The sequence below is a fragment of the Drosophila mauritiana genome, chromosome 3L (assembly GCF_004382145.1).
Source record: "Drosophila mauritiana strain mau12 chromosome 3L, ASM438214v1, whole genome shotgun sequence".
NCBI classification, from domain to species: Eukaryota; Metazoa; Arthropoda; class Insecta; order Diptera; family Drosophilidae; genus Drosophila; species Drosophila mauritiana.
In genome coordinates, this window is record NC_046669.1 from 15840983 (window position 1) to 15858121 (window position 17139).

Below are 17139 nucleotides of genomic sequence, written 5' to 3' on the forward strand. Positions count from 1 at the left end.
ACTCACTCACATAGATGAGTGTATTCACACTTGCAGAGAGACACATTCACACTTGGCGGGGGGTGAAGAAAAAGGGGTTCAGAATGGGGTTGGGGAAAATGGCGAGGGGTGTGGGGGTGGTTGAGAAAATTGGGGTAGGCCGGGGTAAAGTCTAAAAGTAAAAGTAGGCATATTCTCTGTTTTCTCAACTGAAAATTAAGCCGCCTTTGCACAAAGACACACAAGCACACAGAAAATGCAGATTCCATTTGCCATCCCTTTTTCTTCGCCACCTTTCGCCTTGTGTGAGTGTTGGTGCGGCTTTCACAATGACGTCATAGGTATGCTTCTTTTAGGGCCGGCCTTTTGCCATTTTATAACCTACTTGCCGTCCGTTGAACCGGCCTTCTCACTCTCTCTCTCTCTCTCTCTCTCTTTCTGTCTCTCATGGCTACTTTCGCCAGCCTCTCACCTACTTTCTACCACATCCTTCCGAAATTCACGCACACCGACGACAACCTTCTCTCTTACTAGCTACTTTCCGCAGAGAGCGCAACTGCAGGCTGCAGCTCGGCGTTTTGGGCCAATGAACTCGGGCTGCAAGGACATTGCAGTTGCCGTCGAGTGACATTACGAAAGGCAAGAACAGCAGCAGGCAGGCAGGACAACTACAGCGACCGCTTGGTTGGAAATTCTGCAGAAGCCAAAGGTCCTTTGGACACCAGTCCTTCCCCACCAGCCCCTCATCGCAGCAGCTGTGTGGTAAGCCCCCTCCAGACGAACAATTTACGCTGATTTGGCATTTAAACTGCAGTTGAAGGATACACACCCAGCTTTTGCAAATGCCGTCGAGAGAGTTTGTGTGCATGCGGGTGTGAGTGTGTGAGTGAGTGTAAGAGTGTATGAGTGTAAGGGTGTATGTGTGTGTGTGTGAGGGTGCGTGATATTTGCGTGCTGGGCGAGTCTGACTCTGATAATCCTTTCAACTGACCCGACAAATGGGCGTGACTTAGGAGCTGCCTCATTGGAACTGGCCTTGTTGGCATTTCAACTGGTTATTACACTTTATATTGCATTATTTATTCATTCTCATGCATTTAGTATAACTAAAAATTATTAAAATTGTGAGTCTAATTTGGCCCAAAAATACATTCTAATATTTGAATAATTAATGTGAAGCCTTATTATGACATTAGACTGCTCTACAAAATATGATTTAAAACGTTAATATATAATATATATAATTAAGATATTATAATTCATTACACTAACGACTCATTTGTTATAAAGCTAGAGGTATAAGAATCTTCTTACTATGAAAATTCTAAAAACTGAACATTTTTATAAACACAAATTTGTGGCTATTTTATGGACGTTTTTTCTTCCGTTTTAATTTTGAAATTTCTTTCATAACACTCAATGATCCCATTTTCCCCACCGCCGTTCGGCTATTAATTGTCTGCGCCCCAAAACCTCCGGCAATTAAAATTGCCATTTTCATTCGCCCATCTGTCAAATCGTGTTTTTGTTGCCCTCTGACTTCCAACTGGCCCATAAACATTTGTCGTTCACTTTGGCCCGTTTTCGTTGCCTACATTCGAGCGTTTTTGGCCAAATGGGGCGCGTGTGGTGCGGTAAGCCTCTTAAATGCTAAAGGCTCAAATGCCGTATCGGGCTATTTGGTGCTGCTGATTTTGGCATTTTATTTTTACATTGCTCTGGCAATTATGGGCTGTCGCCTGTCGTTTGGCTAAATTTAACCTGAGAGGCGGGGCGTGACATTCAGCAAGCCACCAAATCGGCTCTATATATATCAATATATATGAATATGTGTGTGTGTGTGTGCCCCGCTTGTGACGTCATCCGCGCTCTTGCAATGTTCGAAGGCCAATCGACGGCGGGGCAGCAACACAAAAGCTTCATTATTTGCAAACACACGAGTATTTGGGTTAGGCCCGCACCCATGTGCTTCATCCTTTGAAAGGATTAGACCAAGGATGCGGATACGGGTGCTCATCCTCGTCACTCATCTCGTTGAGGTGTCTCTAAGAATTTTAGTGGGTCAAGTGTCCTTACGGACTGTTTCGGATTGTTTCGAGCGTCTGACCTCTGAGGCTGAAGCGATCCCAGGACATCGAAAAGAATCCTTGCCCTGTGTGGCACAATGCAAATTGTTGCAATTGTCTTTCCAGGCGGCGTCGAGCATTGGGCGTTGAGCGCGTCTCAAGGTCGGTGCATTCAAATTAGCTGCAGTTTATTTATGTCCCGGCATCCGAGCATCCGTTTTAGCCCGCTTTCCATCCAAGGCACAACACGCCAGAGTGACGCCTTTGGTTTCGCCTGCTCTTTGGTTTATTAATAAGTGCGAAGCGGGCTCTGACTGCTCAGCTGAACATGAATGCTTCGAGGGCGTAGCGGGGCGTGGCCTGCATATAAATAAACAAATGGGGGGGAAATGGGGGAAAAAAGTTAGCATCATCCGCGGAAGGAAACTGTACCAAATGTAGTTCACTCGCCGGTGGCCTTATTCACAGCCGATTCAATTAAGTGGCAAGAAGATGGAGGAGGCCACGTCCGAATAAGCCTGATCATCACATCAGCACTGGAAACAATCGGTTCGAGGTATTTCAATACTATATCATTAAATAAATTATGACCCAAAATAAATGATCATAATCATTTTGAGAATTTTAAAACAATTTTTTTTGCTTTAGTATTAGAATAATACAAAACGAAACAGAAGGCATAATAATATTTATTTTTTGTGGATTTCCATGTTATCAAAGGCATATTTTAGTTTTATTTTAGTGCATCACGCTTACAAGTTCCGGCGATGGAAAAGGGGTTTTCCGAATAAGTGTGGATGTGGCGGCGGAAAAACCGCAACCGACAAACGTCAACGACTCTAAGGACAACAACGACGGCGACGAGCTGTTAGCCCCTGACCCAGTTTAAAACCTGAGAGATAGACTGCGAGCAAAAGAGAAGGGTAAACCGATAGAGAGAGAGATGGAGACACTGCCGACGTCACCAGTTGGAGAACCTTCGTTAGGTGCACGGATGACGATGCTTAGCGCAGATGCCCTTGCCATTTGCCTTATCGCAGCGGTAGCAGCGAAGATACTCCTCCAGAGCCACCACATCCCACCCAGTCCACTTCCAACTGAGGAGCATCCAGCCGCCAGGACACCCCTTTCAAGCCCGGACCGCACCATGCAAATGTCTACTTGGCGCGTTCCGCGTTCCGCTTTCCGCTCCACTGGTCGTATACGCAATAAACTGATTATTACTGAGCTTTAAATTCAATTTGCGAAGAAGAACGCGTGGAATGCATAAAATGCCACTGCGATGGCAAACGGAAAATGGAAAATGGAGATATGAAGCCACTTGCTCGAGGAATCGATTGATTTTTTATGACTCTGCCATGCGTCATTTTCTGTCCAGGATTCATATGCGGCACCCGACTCGCCGATTCAGTTGCCCTTGCACTTTCTCTAATTAAAGGGGCTTGCGTCAGTTCTGATGAAATTGCAATAATTCTGATTAAAAGGGCACACTGATTTTCTTGAAAATCGACAGGTTATTATTATGGCAATATCGCGATTTCTTCATAATCAAGTAATTATTTAGTTCCTTCCTTGTTGTTTCAAGTTACTGAATTCATAAGATACAATATTTTCCGATAAGTAAAATTGTATAATAACTATCTGAAGTTTAGGCAATAACTTTTCTGTCCTTTAAGGCTTAGGCAATTACATTCGATTCATTCATAAGTTTTTTGGGGCTTACACTTGGGGTGTCCTTGTGGCACCCACCGATGCCAGAATCATCCCATCCCGTCCAGACGCTGACTGTCTCTCCCGTGGACCTTGGCTCAATAAAAGTCGAACTATAGGAGAACACTGCTAACCCAGTGAACCAGAGCGAAAAACGAAAATCGAATTAAATGCCAGGCGACGTGTGGAGCAATGGGGCGCACAAAGTTGCCAATTTGTGCGTGCGGTTTCCCGAGGGCATCCCGATTCCCAGAATGAAAGTAGGTCGAGGACAGGATGCGTGATCCAGTGGGTGCGGCACTTGGACGGCTTCTTCTGGCAATTATGAATGAAATCCTTTCAGGAGCGAAATCCGTTCCACCGGCAGTCGCCCAAGGTCGCTCCAAAGCTTGGTTTCTCTCCTCCTCTCCTCGCATCCTCGCATCCTATTGCTCTCTGGAGCCGCCCAAGGATTCCTGGCCCGGCTGAAACGAGCTCAGCTCGGTTCAGCTCCCGTTGCGGTAAACGTCATCGTCATCGGACGACCTCCACGGCAGGCGTTAACCTTCGACCGGCGATGATGGTGATGATGGTAATGGCGGCGGCGACGTCGACAACTGCATCATCCGATTTGTGAATGAAAGCAGGGCCAAAGATCGCAGGTGTACGGCTCCAATCAATTTCATAAACTCCAACTAATTAAAGCAAACAAAGGTGTAAGTAATCATTTTCCATAGTTATATCTATTTAGATCTATAAATTACTATTTAATCATACATAATTGTATCGACTTTGTTTAATTTTAGTCACAGGAATTTAATTAAATTTATTACATCTGCAGCAAGACCAGCAGACTCATGACCTATTTCAGTGCTTATGTGGCTACTAATTATAATAAGACCACAACTCTGTACACATTCCAATCCTTTAGGCCTTTTCTCGTCCTGACAAATGGCACGTGCATTGGCCCAGTTAGCTGTGCGGTCTATTACCTTCCTTTTGGCTGCTCGGCTGCGCTTGGAATAAATGCTTTGTTTATTTTATTTTCCCTCTATTTCGGATTCCATCCGACAAATGGACGGTCCAGGCACGTAGTTTGCTCAGCTCGTTATTCCCGAGAACTGGCTGCAGATGTCAGCTTATGCATTCGTTTTGGGTCACTTCTTATAAATAATTAAAGTCCCCCTGGGACTAGGCCTAAAGAGCCCGAGTACATGGCTAATTGCTTGGAGGGAGTTGTAATTTATGTGCTTGTGCAGATAATATGGTACTTCAAAGAGGTCCGAAATTAAAATGTAAGAGTGCCCGAAAAAGATGTGCATAATTAATGCAATGGTGTCATTTGCTCTGGTGAAACTAACATTAAATTCACTTAAAGAGAGCTGTGATTAATTAAATATTATGATTTAATAAAAACAATTAGGCAATTTCCCGTTTTGGTATCCTTTCACACACCCATCAATCAGCAGAAAATCAGCTCAATTTCCGAAGCCTTCTTTTCGGGATCTCCTTGCCATTTGTCGCTATGAAATGTAGACATTTAGTTAGCATATTAAGTTCAATTACCGACACACAGGCTGCATATCTAATGAGCATCGGATACAGATCCATCTCGAGTGGCACTTGGCCCAATATTGCACAGCGATTGCCGTTCTGCCACTTGATTGTTCTCACGTAGACCGATATTTGGGTCAAAGTGCGAATTAGCATAAGTGGTGCCTGCCGCATATAAAGTTGGCAGTAGCCAACGATTTAATTCGAACCAAAAATAGCAGCTCGTGTTGCCCAAGGACCGAAGGACTCTTGAAAATTTCATTAAATCTCTCCCCCCTCACTGGTCTTACATGAAAAATGAAATTACAGGACGAGTGCCATTAAGAAGCGGCAGAAACAACAAAGATAACAAGCAGGAAACATGAGCAATAAAAATACACAATATAAAACGAGAATAAGCGTAAAAAATATGGAGTTGGGTTGGGGAAAGGCCATGCTGATGTTGATGATGAGATGGCAAAGGTAAACAAGATACAAGTAAATATTGACATGGCAAGCGGCAGTCATATAAGCTGAGAATGTAATGGAAATAAAAATGAAAATGATGCAAGACCCTCGCTCCCGCCTAACTTCTTGGCCAAAAAGTGAAGGCCGCCACTAAAAGACAGTCGAGAAGTTGACAAAGTAGGCCGCAAGTTCAGATTGTTCTTCAAGTTGCCGCGTTTGAGTTTTTCCCACAATTTTTTCTCACCCTCATGTGTTTGGTGAAGACCGAAAGAAGATTAATTATTTTGCCACTGTTTGCTCTCAGCGGTTTGCATGTGTGTACCCTAATAAAATTTCCATTACTAAACATTAAGCATATGTAAACAAAAGGGAAGACATGGTAAGTTTTCATTTATATGAAATTATTTTTAAGCATGGAAAGCTAAATACAGTAAAATTCATTGCTTAAGAACAATCAACGTATTTATCAGATTCAAAATATTATTAGAGCTGGCTAAAAACATGACATCTTATTTACAAATAGACACATGTAATTTACTTAAAATTAATACTCTTAAAAAATTCTATAAATTCTCGGTAGCTAAAGAATACTTTTAGGGTAATTTTCTCACTCAATCAATTCAATTTGGTGGACTGGCAACAAGTTGACCGCATCCTTGATCCCCTCCGCCGTCTTAACTTTTCAGCACGGCGCGTGCAGCAAATTAACACGCCCTGCCTCATAAAGAGTCCCCATCCCGATGAACAAAACGGTGGAAATGTGGGGAAAGTTGGCTGCTGGTGGCATGAATTCCCCGTGAGAAGTTAATGCCGCGTAACCTGTTAAAAGCAAGCCCGTATTCGATTCCCTTCATGATATCCTTGGCATACCTTGAGGAGCCCATAAAGGGAGCAACTCGAGACTTCGCCGCTGAAACGAATGTAAAAATTATTCCCGTTTATTATTAATAAGCTGAAAGCAGAACTTTCACCGTCACACGCATACATGAAGATGAAACTTAAACCCAAATATTGGGGCAAATTCACGGTCGAGTCCCGTTTAGAAATAGCAAAGAAAACGCTAAAAATATTCCCCCAAGACAGGCACTTAATTAAATGCTTAAAAATAGCTATTCTCATGGTCGGAAGAGACAGCTGCTGGAGAATGGGATATTAAAGTCGGCGGAGCGTACTCTGGATGCGGGTGGGAGGAAACTAGACCTGAATAGTGTCAAAATGATTACGTGACTGCGGCTGGCTGCTGGAGATGCTGGAAATGCTCACTTTATTGTTACGAGCATTTGCAATTTCAACTGGCGAATTGAAATGGGAAACGCGGCGCAAGGAGCAGCCAACGCGTCGTATGAGCAACAATCAGAGCTGTAAAAATCACACATACGCCCCATAGTCGCCCACAATTGGTTGCGTATCTTTTTATCTCACTTTAATGCCCCCACATTTGTCGACTGTCAACGAGAATTAGGTCAAAGGATATTTTTAGCCATCCGGCTAGTGAGCATGCCAATTTCTGATGTGGCTTGCTCTGGGCTGAGAAAATATTTAGATTCTGCCATTTTTCATCAACTTTTCGGTCACGTCACGACCACGGAGGCCTAAGTGATGGAGCGTGTGAGTGCGGTGTTGGCCACCCAGTGATTTGTTGTCGAGCCTCAGCAAATCAGCAGGAACATGGAGTGCGTGACTGCGGCAGCCATTTAGTGGCAGCAGGAACTTCGATGGGCCATTTAATCGTCGTGGGCATGGGAGGAAAACAAAGCCAACTGGCCGCCACTTTATGCTTAATGTTTCTGCTAATTTCATTAATTTGATTTGCCAAACAGATGGATTTTTATGATGATTGTTCGTTTTCAATTTCCCAACGGGAATTCGCCATTAATTCGAAATCTGTCGCTCAGCCACAAATCAATCAATGCAGAATTCAAACCCATTCCGAAACCAAACCGATTCCCGCTTCGATCCGATGTCAAATCAAGCTGTCAGTGCGATGCGGTTGGGGCCCTGGTTATTCGATATTTATTGTCTGCCAGTTCAGTTGGAATCGTATTAATCAAATGCCTTCAGACATCCTCAGACTCATTATAAATTCAGCATGAATCCCCATCAAGATATCCACACAGCGTCTTGACAACCGAAAACGAGTGGTAACGGAGCAACAGAGAGATATCTTGATGGCAATTCAATCGTTGACCTACTTTCTCGGACACAACATATTATTATTCAATGGCGACGGGTTGGGTTGGCGATGGGTTCGATGCTATTGCCATTATAGGAGATTCACCCGAGCGTTAGGACCATCTCCTTCGCGTCAGACTGTCCTAATTGCAGCTTCCACATAATCATCATAATGTGTATGTGCCATTGATTTGTAGCTATTTTTGGCCAACTTTTTTATGGAAAAACTTTCCGAATCGTGTCATCCAGCAGCAGATGAAGTGGAGATAAAGTAAACAGTATATGGGGGTGTAAGTTTCGTTGCTCTAGAAACGATAATTATAATGGTTAAATGGTTTAGTTGATATGGAAATGTTTATATTATGGAATGAAAGATGGCCCACTTGAGTTACTCGGATGAAATTGGATTCATATTATTGGAGTTTCCTACCCCCAGGTGTCAACATCCAAATGGAAACACTTCGATTTTGGTGTAAATTATTTCACTTTTATTGAACTCTGTTTGCATTTGGGCTATCGGCCATTCAGATGATTACAATTCTTTGCTGCTTTTTGGCTGCTTAGGTAAATAGTTATTTATAAGTAGATGCTGCTGTATATAATGTGTATATTAATGCTGATATTGTTCTGTATAATTCTTCAACTTTATTGCTTTGGCTTGCGATTCAATGCGTTTGCATTCATATATATATATATATATATATATATAGTTAGGCCTTGGTTTGCGTTATTTAATATTTTTCTCTATAAACTGTAAATGTGTATAACTGCTAAAGTAATGTATATGTTGAATACTCTTAAGTCAGTTTCGCGGCTGGTTTTGACTTGCTATATATCATCTACATCTGAACTCTACTTACTGGAGTGCTGGGTTTATTATATCTCTGGAGTGTGTTAATTATAGTTGGCAAATTAGTACTTTTATCTGAATAAAAACTCTTAATTTAAATAATTTAAGTTTCCTAGGAGAGTTTACTTTGGCTGATTCAGTTAGGATTGCGAAACATAGATAAATGCCTGACAAATTTTGATCCCATTTAACATTTAAAAAGGAAATTTACCTAAACTTATCATATATACTTCTTAAGTGATTTCTCCTGGAACAAATGTTTATTACGCGAATCTTTGTTTGCTTTGACTTTTTGATAAAGGCACGAATTGTATAAGAATTTATACAAAAAGGAAATCTATTGTGACTTTTCCAATCGATTCAATCAAACTTCTTAATTTCATCTCAATTTTGTTTTGCGTTTACAGTCTTTGGTATGAAATGATCTTGATCTAGCATCAAAGCGCTGAAAAATGTGTGTATATTCGCTCTATATCTGACAAATTCTACGCATCTACGATTCAATTCAATATTTATTAGGTGCAAAAGTTATTCAAATTGTTATAAAACTTTATCATGTAAGTTTGTAAGATCTTTACCAATTCTGATGATGTTTTACTAAATCGAATAAGTTGTGATGGATCCGGAGAGGAAGATTTTTGTGGGAGGGTTTGGGAAAGGGTTACGATTGTTGTATCACAGATTTTGAAATGAATTTCAGGGATCGGGGGAGTAGGGAACATTCAGTGGAAGATGATGTCTATATTATATCAATTATGTTTTAACCACCTGAAATTACAAATGATTGCTTTTCCTTAAGGGTTTGCTGACTTACCTAAGGGATTTGATGGATCTTATAATATTCAAATTATATTATAAATGTTTTGCATTTTAGTTGAATTATAACTAATAAAGTACTAAGCTATGTAATGATCGTGGTTTTGTGCAGCGTTTAAAAGTTCAATTGATATTAAATTTATCAAGAAATGAAATCGAATAATTTTTTAAAAATGTTTATATATTATATATATAAATGTATATTTAAACAAAAAATTAATGGTTTAAAAGGAAATCGAAAATACGTATTACTAGCTGATTTCTTTCAGTGCCTTAATATCCTGCATATACTGTTCTAGATGATTTACCCTTGATCATGAGATCCTTAACGCCTGGCGTACTGACAACACACGGAGCTGCGCGGCACTCGCTGCGTTGGCAGGCCGGACATGCCTTTGAGATATGTGTAGGAGACGGGCTGCCGCAGGATCCTTTGTGGCGGCGGCTTCACCTTGTTGTTCTTGGACGCCGAGCCGCAGCACGATGATGATGACCTGCCGGTTGGTTGCTTTTGTTGTTGCTGTTGCTGCCTGTGCAGCTCGACATTCGAGGCGGATTTGAGAGCCGACTTCAAAGGCAATGCAGCTGCTGGCTGTGCGCCGGCTGCGGGAAGGGGCGGCGGAGGGGAGGGACCGCTGCAGGACAGCGAACGCGAGGTTAGCGAAAGGCTCTCGAAGGCGCGACGCAGCGAGGATGTGGAGCGCCGATGGAGACGCGAGAAACTGGCGCGGCTAATCGGCTTCCGTTTCGATTGCTGCGCCTGCTGATGCTGCAACTGCTGGTGCTGCATTTGCTCCTGCTGCTCCTCGATGTCCAGCGTGCTGCTCGTTTCGCTGGAGGCGCACGACATGGACATCAGCTCCAGACGCGACTGGTGAGCGTTGAGGCCACGCCCCGAGGAGCACGAGTCGGTCGATGAACTGTGCGCGTCCTCCTCCTGGAGAGTGACCCCGGCTACTCCACCGCCACAGCCGCCTCCGCCGCTCCTCGATGTTGCAACGCTGGCTGCGTCATCCGAGTGAACTAGGTCATCCTGCGACCTCAGGCCGAAGCGGCGGCTCAGCTGCCGAAAGAAGCCCAGATTGCGTTCGTAGCGCGGTGTTGGCGAAACGCTGAGACTGCCGCCCGGCGATGGAGTGCCACCGGTGTTGTTGTAGCCCACATCCAGTTTGTTGTTGTTGTTGTTCAGGCTGCCATTACTGGCAGTCCTGTGTTGTTGTTGTAGCTCCTGCTGCTGCTCATCAGCGAAGCAGACATGAGGTGTACCCATCTTTTCTGCTGGCACAAAATCCTAGCTCATCCAACGGCCACGGTGGCGTATGAGTAATTTCCTTATTAACAGGCAGCTGCCAACCGTGCGTATGCTTAATTTCCTTATTCAGTTATTTTCCAACTTCTTTTCTTTGTCTGCTGTGCGTATGCGTAATTTCGGTAATGCGGATGAGTAATTTCCTTGTTTTTGGGATACTGCAAATGGCTGCACTTCCGCTTCCGGTGCAAACACTCTCCGATTCCTTTGTTATCCCTACCGGTGTCTTTGTCCACTGTTTACCTTTGCCTTTTTCCAGCGAGAGCGAGAGAGAACCGACTGGGCACGTTGTCCTGCCGCTTGTGAGTCGGCAAATCGTAAGCCGCTGCCTTTTATAGCCTCGCCCGGCACTCTGCACAGAGTCCTTTGAGAGAGAGAGAGCGAAAGTGCTGAGAGAAAGAACGAAAGTGCGGCAGAGAGATAACAATATTTCTGCAAGGACCCCCCATCAAACCCTTCTTCTTGTCTCATCCTTTGTCCCTGCATTGTTGCCTAATAATAAAACGGGAAGCGACTTTTGTTTACCGCCGTTGGATTGTTTGGTTTCGTGTTTGCACTGCCCCAGGATCCTGCAACGCTGGCCGCCAGGTGGAGTCATTGGACGCGGTCGAGGCGCATTCCAGTCACTTCTAGATGGCCAAATACCGGGTATCATAGGGTGGTATAATGCACCAAAGGGGAAATCCGGCTTATGAAGCCGAAAATCGAGAGTTTTTGTGATTTTTTTGAAGTGAGGAGGAATTCGATTACTTTCTGGATTGTTTTTACTTGTTAAAGATTTTAAATTTTAAATGTATGGGAAGAGATTTCCGTCGAAACTAGGAGAGTAAAATGCTAGGGCTTCGGCTTGTTAGTTCATTATCAAGCTCTGACTAAATCTGCATTTTTAAAATAATTTTTTTCATTCTAAAATTCATTTAAAAATATTAAGCTTATAATAAGATTGAGATTTCTTGCACCGTTTCATATTTTAATCCATTATAAGGCATCTTTAAGTCGAGACAACACTTTCGATAAATCCGGTCAGCGGTTCTTCCCTCTTTAATTGCTTTATTTTCTCTCCCCACAGGGCCATCAATTATTAATCAGCTAGACGTTTTCATTTCACTTTGTTCCGTTTGACTTTCCTGGTTGATTCAATTGGCCATTGTCGAAAATAGCTCGAAGGGCTCGTTGATGCTTACTTCTGAGAGGCCAGTGTCTGATTTGCCTAAAAATATCCTTGGCGACGACAGTTTTCAAGGACTCTAAGAGGTGCTCCTTAAGAAGCCATGAGGCTCTTGGGCGAAGCAATATTTTATCAAAATTTCACCTAACTTAAGTGGGGGGTCGAAAATAGATTCGGCCTGTTTGGTCCCTGGTGTTGTTGGATTTTATTTAATTGCGCCCAAAATTGATTTTAATGCGCTATAAATAAAGCCGAATGCCAATTTTGTGTGAACGCATTTTAAGACTGGCTAAGACGACGGCGGCTTAATGAAGTCCTTTGTTTTGACTTTTAGATAATAAAATGGGAGGGCACAAACGTTCAAGCGATGGGGGTGGGTGCCAAGTGCTAGGAATCAGGAGGTGTCGACAGCGACGGGATTTTCCCATACCCAGATAGAAAATCCATGAACATCTAATTAGAGGCGCAATTGTTGACACCAACTGACGTCAGAGCGGCCAGCGATTTTGTTTTGGCCAAAATGACACAACTCGGAATCCAATTTGGCCAGTGGGATGCGTGGGGTGGGAGGCTGGAAATCCATTGTCGCCGACTTGTTAAGCGCTTGTCGCTCCCATTTAACAACGCATTAACTCATTTCGACTTAATCAAGTTAGTCAACAGATTAGTGAATAAGCCTAGCCGTTTGTCCTGCTGGTGACTGACCCCGATTTATACATTTTAGAAGATTATAATATTTTGATTGGTTTACCGTAAAGGGAAAGTGTAATTGATTTCAATTCGAATTTTAAATTAATTTATTAAAATATAAAAAAAAAATATAGAAAGGTATATAGTATATCCCACTGATAGTATCTGTAAGCAAACATGATTTTTAGGTATGTTTCATGCATTAAGTTTTAGAAATGGGAGATTAGTTTGTGTATAAACAGACGGAAGGACATGGCTACATTGATTCGGCCGTTGGTACCGATCATGAATATATACACTTTATATATAAGTATTGAGGAAATAATATTTTTAAATGTTTCTTTGTTTAATTTAAGCCCAACCTTTTTTATGCATCCTATTAGTAAGTACATGCTAAGAAATCCAGAGAGTAGCTTATGATAGCTTTATTAAATAAAAAATATTTATTTAAATAAAATAATTACCAATTTCCTTTTAGACGCTGGGAAGCTGCATTTAATGTAGGAATAAAACATAAATAATATAAGTTAAATAAGTTAAGCTGAATTTCATTTGTTTGCTAAATGCAATATAAATGTTGCAGATTTCCTGGAACTAAAGAAATTAATGTGTGGCTCTGGCAGTTTTCACGGAATAACCAGTAGCCAAACCCCACACCAACTGAATGTTGAATTCCAGGAAGATATTTAATAAAAAGCTGTTTTCTCTCGAATGAATAACAAACCATTGGGGCATCTTAAAATTCATTTCCGAACTGCGTCATAAAACTATCCAAAAGACGGAGCAATTTGTCTCCCCTTTGTTGGCAGAAGTTCGGGTTAAAGGCTTTTGTTTGTTTGCAGATAAATCATGCATTTTAATTTGATTTTTTAGGACAAACTGTGCCAAGGATATCTAACCCTTTGGACCTGCGGCTTGTTTACTATGGGCTTGCTATCATAAGAAAGGGTTCACAGAGACAATGACCTCGAAATGATTGCTGGGTATGGGTATGAACATGGACCATGGCCGATGTCCTCGGCTTGAAGAGCCTTAATAATTGAGGTGTCATCAAATTTTAAACGCTTTCGTTTGTCACGCCCGCCAAGTGCAGCGGTGTCGATTAACGTCACACGGACATGATATGCGCCAGTCAAAACTATAAGGTCGAGTCCTTCGGCGACTTGATTTTGAGGACTTTGCCTACATCATCGCGGCGGCAGCACAGGCTCTCTGTTCCCAGGGAACAGTGCTCCGCGGACTGAAACCCAAACAAAAGGAGGCCACGTGCAGGACGAGCTCTCTGTCGCTCTCTGCTGCTCTCTCGCAGGATGTGCTCTCTCTTTCGGCTCGAGCTTTTGCCTACGTTAACGGTGTCCTTAAGCTTTCGCCAAAACCGTTACGAATCGAAGTTCCTTGGCCAACGCAGTTCGGTTCATTCGCTTTGTTCTCCCTTCACCTTGAATGCAATTAAAATGGCGTTTCCTTTTATGTTGTGTTGTATATTTTATTTTATTGACAGCTAGTCTTAATTGTTAGGTTAGGTTAGGATCTAAAAATATATAGGCTCTAAACATTTTGCTAAGTTTCCATTATCATCTACCGTACCATATACATTACATCATGATATCTCCGCATTATTTATAATAATTGGTTTTGTTTTACAAAAAGTTTCGATTTATTGGAATGTGAATTATTGTAAAATGTTCCTCTATTAGTGTGATCTTAAAGAATTTTGCTTCCGTTCTTTTTTCCGTTGTATAAATTCGTTAAGTTTTGTTTTGGTTTTAATAGTTGTTGAAATTAGTGCAAAATATACTTTAAACTAGTTCAAAAGTGCAAAAATCGTTTGTTCATTAAATGAAACTATTGATTTAAACTAAGGTGTTCCGAAAATGTAATTTCTAGAGCTATTCTCGAAAGATATGTGAGGGGCTTCTAAATAACATTTTGTTTTCCATTAAGCTAAATTGAATTTATATTCGTTTGTAAACTGAAAGTCCCTAAATTATCCGAAGACAATTGGATCGTCTAAGGAGTATATCGTAGCACATAGATATTTTTTTTGATTTTCTGGGCTTGGCTTTAGGTACACTTATTGGGTTTGCGAACTCAGCTTGGACACATTTATAAAATATGCTGCTTTTTGTCGTACGCCCCTATCTTCCCACTACTCTCCCTCTACTCAAATCTCTGGATTTCAGGCACTACTCGTACATCACTAGAAAATTCCTAAGTATATTGTTCAAGACCCCCAACCAGCTTGCAGCTTTCCATCCATTTTATGGTGTCCCAGGTGATTTAGTACATGTGCTGCAGGGTGTACGGATAGCAGACCGCATAGCTGGGCACTCGGGAATACAGTCCCGACATGCCCTTCATGTAGACGTACTGGACTGGCGGTCGTAGGATGCTCTGCTGCTTCTTGTCCTCCTTCTTGGAGGCGGGAGCCCGAGAGGATTTGGAGCTGGAGCTGCTGCTGCTGCTGTTGTTCGAGTTGTTCGGCGACAGGGATTTCTTGGGCTGACGCAGTGGAGTGCTGCTGCAGGACAACGAGCGCATCGATGCATTTCCCGTCGGACTGGAGAAATGATGCAGGATGCGGCTCACCGAGGAGGAGATGGAAATCCGGCTAAGATGCAGTCCCGATGACTTGGCGGACGCGGCTGATGCGGATCGAGGCTTGCTGTTCTCGTTCTCGTTCTCGTCGTGGCGCAGCTCCACCTCGTCCTCCGCCTCGTTGCTGCTGCCCTCCTCGCTAGTGTCCTCCTCGAAGTGCAGCTGCGGATGCAGTTGCTCCATGGCACTCCCGGGTCTGTAGACAGCCTCCACATAGATGTGTCCCTGCTGATCGTAGTAATCCAGGCCGGGCGAGTATCTGGAGCAGGCCGATCCGCTCGAGGTTCGGGATGTGTGCTCCAGGTCCAGGGAGGAACCATTGATAGGGCACTCGTGGCTGCCGCGCTCGTAGCTCAAGCTGAAGGAATCCGTGGAGCTGCTCCTGATATCGTCCTGGCTGCTGTAGACCGTGTCGTTCTGCTGGTTCTGGTGGTGGAAGTGCCTGCCCAGGTGCCTGCTGAGCAACTGCAGCAAACTCCTGGATCGGGAAAGCTTCTTGGGCCCATTTCTCGGGTGACGATGCAGCTTCTCCTTCTGCTGCTGCTTGCCGAGATCCATGGAGGAACTGGCCGCCGAACTGCCGCTGGAGCTCGACTTGGAGCCATTATTGGGTGACAGAGTATCCATGGCGTAAGTTCGAATTTTATCTCAATTTTTCAGAATATTAGTTCACTTTGTTCACTCTTTTTGCACTGGCACAGTAATTCAGTTCGTGTTCTGGCTTTCAGTTTAGTTTGCTTTCCAAGGGAACTTGTTTCAGGATAACGCGAACCGTTGATGTCTCGACGAAGACTACCAGTGGCAGGCGTTTGGCACCCGCTTTTATACAGCTCCTCAATGCCGCGGCAGCTTCGCATCCTAACCTTCGCCCCCACGAGGACACATCCCGCTGCTCGGCTCTAGCTTCGTGGTGCCGATGTGGGTTCGCCTGCCATACTGACACACACCCGTCGGAAATCAGTGCCCTGTGTGCCGTCGAGAAGGACACTACATTACACTACACCACTCGAGGATTCCTTCTCGAAGCGCAGCGAAGCGAGGCGAATACCTGTTGCTTGCCGTGGGGTTTTCCACTCAACGTGACTGCTGATGCTTCCCCTTTTAACCGGGCCAACAAAGCCAGCTAACAACACTTTGGGCGTCGCTGGTTGCACTTTTGAGTTTTTAGCATTGTTGTGCGTGATTGGGAACGTGATCCGTGCACGTCATTCATCCGTGCGACGAGGTTCCGGATGGACACTTTCAGAAATTTGTAAGGAACTAGGAAAGGCAGGTGCAAATGGCAATTTGGGGTGCCAAAATTATTGGTGGAGGCAGTGGACCTTTGTACAAAATTAGCCATCAAAGAAATGGAAAATAACCCATTTGGCTTAAAATTGGGTTTAAATGTAAAAAATTAGTCAACTTATATGAAGTGAAAGAAGTACTCGGTAGTATATAAACTTTAGCATAGCTTTGAATATATCTTTTCATTTATAAATATCTATAAATAATGAGAGGCAAAATAAAATCAACAGCAAATATTTTAAGGTTGATTAAATCAAAATTCAATGATTTTCAAATTAAAATCAACAGCAAATTTTTTATGGTTGATTCAATCAAAATTCAATGATTTTATTACTAGTCATAATTATCAAACTGTATATCTTTAACCATATAATTCTACTACAAAATAAAAATGTTGAAGAAAAAGAAATAAAATTGTTTCCTTCCCAATTTTGTGCAGTGTGGCACGCAACACCTTTATATGAACAAGCAAGGCGCACACACTTTAATAGTTCTTCAGGCCAGGAAATGGCTA

At 42.9% G+C, this 17139-nt stretch overlaps 2 protein-coding genes across 2 annotated transcripts; both read right to left on the minus strand.

Moving 5' to 3' along the window:
- Window positions 1–9798: 9798 nt before the first annotated feature.
- LOC117140426 lies at window positions 9799–11170 on the minus strand. The gene has a single exon (XM_033303340.1). The coding sequence runs from the start codon at window positions 10841–10843 to the stop codon at window positions 9899–9901; it is 945 nt and encodes a 314-aa protein (XP_033159231.1). The 5' UTR covers window positions 10844–11170; the 3' UTR covers window positions 9799–9898.
- Window positions 11171–14222: 3052 nt separating this feature from the next.
- LOC117141613 (putative protein TPRXL) lies at window positions 14223–16802 on the minus strand. The gene has a single exon (XM_033305133.1). It carries the CDS (start codon window positions 15963–15965, stop codon window positions 15021–15023), a length of 945 nt encoding a protein of 314 aa, XP_033161024.1. The 5' UTR covers window positions 15966–16802; the 3' UTR covers window positions 14223–15020.
- Between the last annotated feature and the right edge of the window lie 337 nt (window positions 16803–17139).

What these genes read in the sequence shown, in the direction of transcription:
- LOC117140426 (XM_033303340.1), bottom strand. Translation starts at nt 10,843, where the DNA reads ATGGGTACACCTCATGTCTGCTTCGCTGATGAGCAGCAGCAGGAGCTA.
- LOC117141613 (XM_033305133.1), bottom strand. Translation starts at nt 15,965, where the DNA reads ATGGATACTCTGTCACCCAATAATGGCTCCAAGTCGAGCTCCAGCGGC.